The following is an 8,104-nucleotide window of genomic DNA, read 5'->3' as shown; positions in this document are numbered from 1 at the left end:
ACAAAATTTGCCTGTTCTCAAATAAGTTGAGAAAGGTATGTCAGATATCAACATAGTAGCCACCATTGACATATCTTACATGGAACTGTCGTCAGCAAGAGTAAATAATGCCTAGCCATGTACAATATCAATGTGGGAGAACTTGATATACAAGCTGAAAGATCTGCTGTCACCATAACCTGTCTGTGAATGTCTTTGTATATGTTGGGAGGTGTGGGAGGAGAGTGGTGGTGGGGGGTGGGGGGTATGGGGAGGGGGGTGTGGTGGGTGGGGAGGGCAGGGGTTTCAGTAAGTAAAACTGTTTGTGTGTGTTTATATGTAACATGTTATTTCATGTTATTGATGACATTTTTGGCAATAACAAAATTTAAAGAAAACAAAACATAGAAGCCACCATTCAAAACAAAAACTGTCATACACTTAATGATCCATGTCAGTTTCACAATTGTTGGCTGATCAATTACAATATTTATCAATGTATAAATATACTGTACACAGCAAAATCAGCAGTGTTAATTCAACTCCCATAGTGTTAAATTCAACACTTTCCCGGAGTTTATATAATTCTCACCGGTTCAGAGTTAATTTTACACTTTGGAGAGTGTTAATTTTTCAACTATCTACGAGTGTTAAATTTTAACACCCATAGAGTTATTTTTTGACACATTTAGGTGTTAATGTTTACACTGGATTGTGTTAAATATTTTCACTGGGGGTGTTACTTCATTACATTCATGGTGTTCTTTTTTGACACACGTAAGTGCTAATTTCCACACTGGATTGTGTTAACTCTTTTCACTGGGGGTGTTATGTTATAACATTATAACAGTGTTAATTTATAACAATTAAAACATAGCACTAAATTGTGTTCTTAACATGTGTATCTGTATGATTTAATACCACATTTAAGTGCATAATATCTCTCTCAGCTCTAAGCTTCTTCCCCCAAGCTGTCACTCTGTTGAACACTAAGAAATAGCAATCAGCCTTACACCGAACAAAGTGAATCAACCTGTTCTGCTCAGCTACCTCATATCATGTGCACTCCAATCTTACAGTTACAATATTATTAACATATCATCTTTGCTTTGTACTGCCTTGCACTATATTCATCTTTAATTTTAAACCTCATACTGATACTGGTCATTATAGGAAAATAAGACATGAACAAATGATCTCCATTCATCGTTTTTAATGAATAAATTGTAAGCACCTTGGAAAACTTACAAAGCAAATAACGGTGGCCTAGTCACAAATGACCTATCAAAGCCTGACTGGTGAAATGCAAAGATTGACAGATGAAACATTTAAACATGGTCAATTCTCATTCAAGATTTTGGCACGTAACTCACGAACACGCGGTGACTCATCTGTGGAGGTTACATCAATGTTGAATATAGTGGTCTGCACAAAAGTGTAGAGATGAACCAGGGACTCATCATAAGACAGGTTGAACACGTAGTGGGATTTGAAAAGTTCATCAAAAGCACTCAATGAGCATTTGGCTTGGCAGGGGATGAGCTGCTTGTCGACTGCGATGTAGAAGGTGTCAATCCTGTTCTGGACTCGACCAACAGCGAGGATGTATGGTTGTTTTCCCTCTAATCCTTGCAGGTGCTCATCAATGCTGCAGCCTGACTAAAAAACAAATGAGATAAAAAACATGTACACATTTCAGCCATGCTTGTTGGTCCATGATGGTGTAACCATGAGTGTAAACTGCCTCTCTGGATTGAGATCATGTGCCATACTGGAAACTCATTACATCCAAATAATGGGCCTGTGCTTAGACATTCACTTGTAAAGAACACACTTCAAAGCAACACAAGAAATTTAAAAAAAAAGGTGTCTTGCTGGATTTTACAACATTACCTTGTGAAAGTGCACCATTTTGTGCTCTGCATCACTTGGACTTATCTTGATCCTCCTCTTCCGTCCAGCTGTGGGTGGCAGAAGATGAAGAAGCAGCAGCAGAGAGGCCATGTCACTGTCCCAGTCTATCAGGGGAGAAACAAGGCTGTGATGATTAAAAACATAAAGCAAAGTATTAGTAATATCAACCAACCATGCCGTAAAGCTTACCATTTTCTTCATTCTCTGTGAGTTTCTCAGCAGCTTTTAGCAGGCGACACACAACAGTTGACGGAGTCAGGTGTTTGGCCTCTTTGATGACCTTGGGCTTCAATGAGGTGTCCCACTTCTCAAGCAACTTGGAGCTTGTTTCAGCACCAAAGAGCAGCAAGAAGTCCTGATTTATCTGTTGATCATACATAAACGCATACAGTGTATTAAGCCAGGGCTCAGTATTGATAATGTTGCATTAGGCCTAAGAGATTTTGACCATATTCATACAGCGTACAGTATGTCCACATACATCTTCTGTCTGTTTTAAAGATGGAAAGTACATCATCCATAATTAAACCATTGTCAGAACAAATATCTTTCAAAACAAAATACAGTCAGGAGGCCAAGATGACCAATGAGTGCATTTTTTCATCCAATTTAGCAAAACACTGAAGAATAAAGTATGGAGTTGAAAATAAAATAAAATAATTGTACAACTCACTAGTCCTTTGACATCCAAAAAGCGTGGAAATGTTTTGAAGACATCTGCAGTTCTTTGTGGGTCATGCACTAAGTCTTGGCGATGTTGGAACGTCATCCTCATCTTCTGAAGTACACTTGCTTCATCAGGAGTGTGAACAAGAAATGAAATAGCCTCCCTGCAGGCATCTCCATCAAGCTGCTGAGGCAGTGTGCTTGCTGATCTTCTGCGCTTTGGCCCTTGTTCTTGAGGCACTGAGGCTTCCTTGGCTGGCCGTTTAACTGTAGTCCAAGACATGGTCTTGAGGCTCCACGCTAAATATCCACTGCATTTCTCCCCATCATAGAAATGCTCCTGTTACATTTAAATGAATTAATGAACATCACAAAACGATCTTACAGCAAGTGCAGATGTAGCAAAGGGAAATAAAGAACAATCACTTATGTATCTTACTTAGTCCTTTTGAATCAGGGCCCTATCATTGATCGCAATTTTGCATCTTGAACCAGTTGAACTTCATAACCTACTCCAGTTTCAATTGTGGTTCTATCTGACACTACATTTCCAGTCACTATCAAAATGTTTTAATCTTTCCCATTTTTTTTTTAGCTACGGTAATTATTCATTGATGAAAACTAAAACGTTAATCTGTGCTATGTTTTTTTACAATCATTGCCAAACTAACTTAGCCTTTTGGAGAAAAGGGATCCTTCAGTGAAGGAAAGAGCGTAATAATTCCCAGGGCATACTTCTCCCTCTGCTGACGGCTGGGAATCCTGCTTTAGAGAAAAGACAGTCCATCTTAAATTAGTTTTATTTAATAGAGACAGAAGTTACAATATATCATTACAATAACATATGGTCCTTCTTTACAGCTATTATAATATCAACCTTATTAACTCTTACCCATGTCTCTCGGTCATATCACTTGCCAGTATGTTGACAAGCTGTCTCCGGGTGCGGTGGCTCAGTGAATTTTCTGACTTGTACTCTTCAAGAATATCCTCTCCTCCAGGCTTCCTAAGCAAGGCATTTTCAACCATCTGCTCACATAAAAAAATGTTATGTTTATGATATATATAACAAATAAATCACTGGAAGAAACACATACCACATCATGTTTGTATAAACTAGTAGAGATGCAAAATACAAATACCTAGAGGTAAACCAATAACATTACTTTGATTAAGGGTGAGTTTGGAACCACATGCTTTGATTGGTGAGAATTTCAATTACCTCTTTTGCAGCCTCTGACACAGAAACTTTTCCTGTAGAACTACCCATGTCTTCTTTGCTGGATCTACTCCGGCCTGTGGGAATACCCTGATCCCTTAGGTCACTGTCACTTGAAGAAAGTGACATGGTGTCCGTGAGGGAAGAGTGTGTATCCGGGGAAGATGGGGTTGAATGAGCTAGAGGAAAAAAATCTTATTAATAACAAGCTGTGTAATATGTATTACTGTAAGTATCAGACAACATATCACATAAAACTGGCCCAACCCTGTCCAATATCATCATATCATTCCATGAAGAAAGGTCACTGGCAGCTGCATGAAAGAGCAAAAACTTGGCTATGCATTGACTGTAGGCTAAATTGACAACATACGATTTTCTGATGACACCTACCTTCATCTGTAATCCTTTCACGTACTGTCAGGCATAGATCTGGATGAGCCTCCAATAACTCAAGAAGAATGTCTTCGTCAACAGCTGTGTCAGTTTCATCGAAAATCTCAAGTTGAGCAGCATCAGAAAGCCCAAACTTACTTTTGACTGTCAGAGATTGAGAGAGAAAATCTATCCATAGAAAGTCACCACAAACAAATCTTGAACGGCACAGACTGAATAATTGATCACCCTGTTTTACTCTTGACTCTGACATATTACAATACTTGTTATCAGTAGTATTATGAGTTACGTCACTGCATACTAGGTTATAAAAAGAACCTTACCTTCAGTGATTAATTCCAAAAAGGTGAAGCCTGAATGCAATTTGATGTACTTCTTTACACTGAAGTATTTCACTTTTAGCAACATGGTGTCCGGCTAAAACTGCACCTGTGTAGAAAGTGGGAAATATTTCAAAATCTTTGAACACGTTTAGCCATGCCATGAGGAACACACTATGACGTTTACTAACTAACACACGCAGACAACGTTCCCAAAATAGTCTGTGTTTGTGTGTTGCATGATGCCCTAGAGACAGTCTCTGACCATGTTCTTAAAAATCGTGTGTCATCATTGACCTGGAACTCGTGGATAATATGCAGGATTGCTAAACTTTTTATGTGCAGTTGTGCACAGAAAATGCTCTCTCTCCCCCTCAAACCCGCTCGCCGCACACACCCCTCCTTTTTAAATCTGGTTTACGTTATGGAACAACATTGGAACATAATATTTCTGACAGACATTCTCTCACACCCTAACTTATCTAGCTGTATATTGCTAGCTAGCTAGCTTGCTGCTAGTCGCATTTTTATACGAACTCATGCAAGGCTAACGTGAAACGCATATTAAATTCTAATCCAATTTTAACCTTAGTCAACAACCATGCCAACAATGTCCCAAGCCAACGTTAAGATACACTTTGCAAGCAAGCAATCCTTGTATTACCACGGTTTTGCAAGCTTTGAGATAATGGGTGCCGGTGCCCCAAACCCCGCCTAGCAAAACTTAAAAACTATGCAAAGTGTCTGTGTTAAATTAGTAAACGTATTTCTTACCTTAAGAGTATTCCTGACAATAATTGTCTCTCCACGTTACCAACTAGCTGTTATATATGGGCATGCATTGTCAATGAACTCACATTACCTAGCTATAAATTACTTCCAAATAGAGATTCTCAGTTCTCTAACGTCTGCATTTTCAAAAGACGACAACGACTCCCTCCTCCCCCTCCTCCCCCTCCTCCTTCCCGCTCATTCAGTAGGCTATGTAAAAATAAAACCCACTAGCATTTCGTAATTAATATTAATAATACAACGAAAGTGGACTGTTAAGCAATGATATTACCTGTAAACAACATATATTTACGCTGTACAATAAAAAACGTTTGGGAGATATGATGTCGATATTAGCCTACTTTGGCGATAGGTAGGCTACTTTAGCCTGCAGTTTGCAAAGTTGTGCATGCTTTAACCTTTAAAAGGGTGGGTTTTGAACATTCTAACGCAAGATTCCATTCCGCAACAATTCAACATTCTAAAATTCTATGTAGAATTCAATGAACCCAGACATTCTTTAGAATGTTAATTTTCCAATATTCCAAACACACCAGTGTGACGGTACACTCTTAAGGGTTTAGATAGTCACATTCCACCAAACATTAAAACGTGATTTAAATAACAGCACCCTCAATATAGGTATGGTTCTTTCTTACCTTTTCGCCTGTGTGCACGTAGCCTGTATCATCTCGACTCCAAGCAAGGTGTCATGGTGGCAGGTCCAGGGAAGAGAGCGTGCCAAAACCGGATGTAGAAAGTAACTCGAAACTGAGTGTTAACTATTAACTCCTTCGAATAACACCACCAATAGAGCTTTTTTAGCACTGCAAGTGTTAAAACAACACCCTAATCAACACCCATTAACTCTGAATTATTCACACCAGAAATTTTAACTCAAATTAACACTACCGATTTTGCTGTGTATCTCAAAATAACAGTTCCATGAATGTCCTTAAACAATAGAAACAGCATTTAAATGTACACTGGTCAGCATAACTTTACACCCAATTAACACACATGTTGACTAAATAAGAATAAAAAAATAATCTTTTGGAATAATGCCTTAATTAAAAAAAAAAAAGAAATGATTAAAAGTCCAAACTTTAAGGACACCAATTTTATTGAATTATGTATCGTAAATAAATAAATGCTTTCTCATCCCACAGGCATCATTTTTAATTTAAGCTGGCATTTAAATATTAAATGCAGTCATTTCATGGATTTAGGATATTATGCATCCTAATAAAGTGACCTTGGCCTTTGAAATTAAAATAGCCCCACATCATCACAAACCTAAAGATTGGCATGGTTTTATTTCAGTTAGCCTATAGCTGGTTTGATTTGATGCCAATCATGAGATATGGTGTGGGTATGTGATGATGTGGGGCTACTTTTTGCTCATGCATGTACATTTCACAAAGCCACACTCATCCTCATATCATTTTTTAAGCATATTTTTGGGGCTTTTTCTGCCTTTAAGGAATAATTTGGTTTACACTTTAAGCCCATTTCCTGTATTGCCTAGCATGAAAACGAGTGTTTGACATGGAAATCTCGACGATTGAGCCTGTTTGTGGAATTTGGCAGCTTTACAGATTTACAGATATCTGTAAATATTAAAATCAGATGGTTTACAGTTCTATTGTCATGTTTTTGTAATGTTTTGGCCTTGGTGTCCTGGCATGTGGCCTGCCTGTCATACACCACACTTTCTCACTTGAAATAAGCTATACTTCCATGTCAGTTCATTGGGCCCCTTCCTTGTCTTGTCTTCTCTCATAGGTAGGCTGTGCTAAAACCAAAGGCATTAATGCCAATGGCAGCCTTTGACAATCTGATTTATTACCTCCAAATGATAACTATAGTCATCCAATGTATAACTTGCCTTAACAGAGCATCCACTTTCGAAGCAACATATTGTAAGCCTAATAGGCTACTGAATATCCCTGTTTTTTTAAACAGGTTGGTCTGCAAACCTATAGAATTATTTGCAAACCAAATAATTTTGTGACCCTAGGCCCTAGGCCTATATATATTTATCAAGCATCATGACAAATTTTGAAAGAAATCCAAAATTCCAGTACCATAATTATTTCCCATAGCCATGGCTTGTACAGTAGGCCTACATTGATTTCGCAAAATTTCTTCAGCTAAGAGGTTAATACATGTGGACAGTTAAAATGGTAGTAATATGTTTTGTTTATTTTAACTTGCGTAAACACGGTCCTGCAGCTTATGTGTAATACAACGGAAATTAATTCCAGTACCATAATTATTTCCCATAGCCATGGCTTGTACAGTAGGCCTACATTGATTTCGCAAAATTTCTTCAGCTAAGAGGTTAATACATGTGGACAGTTAAAATGGTAGTAATATGTTTTGTTTATTTTAACTTGCGTAAACACGGTCCTGCAGCTTATGTGTAATACAACGGAAATTAAATATAGGCTAGTGATGTAATTGCACAACCTCACATTAATTAGGCTATGTTATCACTTCTTTATGGCCTGTTAAATTGACTAATGAAATGTCAATTTAACAACGACTTGTCTTATCTTGTCTAAAGTAATCTGCAGGTCTGCATTGACCAAACTTTTTCATTTGTAATTATATTCGCCATATTAGGTTTGCCTGCTCATCATACATTTTACCAGACTGTTAAAATCTCTTATAACAGTTACTGCCTAGGCCGTATACTGTATATTTTTGTCTACTGCTCTAGCAAGATGCTCTGAATCTGTATACAGCCCAACTTCACCAGTCCAAAAAGATGCAGCAATTCTGATATCCAGGGTCTTTTAAAGGTATACTATGCAACATTTTTCAATTAATCACT

The 8,104-nt window shown here is 37.8% G+C and overlaps 1 protein-coding gene and 1 long non-coding RNA gene across 3 annotated transcripts; both read right to left on the bottom strand.

Annotated features, from left to right (window-relative positions):
• Positions 1–1,249: 1,249 nt before the first annotated feature.
• LOC134099240 (uncharacterized) lies at positions 1,250–2,842 on the bottom strand. The gene is made up of 4 exons (XM_062552031.1): positions 2,567–2,842; positions 2,083–2,257; positions 1,873–1,997; positions 1,250–1,638 (listed from the first exon to the last, which is right to left on the bottom strand). The coding sequence occupies exons 1-4, from the start codon at positions 2,840–2,842 to the stop codon at positions 1,318–1,320; spliced, it is 897 nt and encodes a 298-aa protein (XP_062408015.1). The 3' UTR covers positions 1,250–1,317.
• Positions 2,843–3,271: 429 nt separating this feature from the next.
• On the bottom strand, positions 3,272–4,581 carry LOC134099094 (uncharacterized). 2 transcript variants are annotated; one of them, XR_009941110.1, is made up of 5 exons: positions 4,498–4,581; positions 4,172–4,318; positions 3,782–3,957; positions 3,452–3,588; positions 3,272–3,321 (listed from the first exon to the last, which is right to left on the bottom strand). It is a non-coding gene; the product is annotated as an uncharacterized LOC134099094 (long non-coding RNA). The 2 variants fall into 2 exon arrangements; XR_009941109.1 differs by having other exon boundaries at positions 3,288–3,324.
• Positions 4,582–8,104: the final 3,523 nt, after the last annotated feature.

Source organism: Sardina pilchardus, chromosome 13, assembly GCF_963854185.1.
Source record: "Sardina pilchardus chromosome 13, fSarPil1.1, whole genome shotgun sequence".
NCBI classification, from domain to species: Eukaryota; Metazoa; Chordata; class Actinopteri; order Clupeiformes; family Clupeidae; genus Sardina; species Sardina pilchardus.
Note: the sequence above shows the minus strand (reverse complement) of the source record. Positions and strands in the feature narration are given on the sequence as shown.

Coding starts and splice junctions, on each gene's coding strand:
- LOC134099240 (XM_062552031.1), bottom strand. CDS start 2,842: ATGTCTTGGACTACAGTTAAACGGCCAGCCAAGGAAGCCTCAGTGCCT. Junction 2,258..2,566: donor TTTTGGATGTCAAAGGACTA/GTGAGTTGTACA, acceptor TATGATCAACAG/ATAAATCAGGACTTCTTGCT. Junction 1,998..2,082: donor CACAGAGAATGAAGAAAATG/GTAAGCTTTACG, acceptor CTCCCCTGATAG/ACTGGGACAGTGACATGGCC.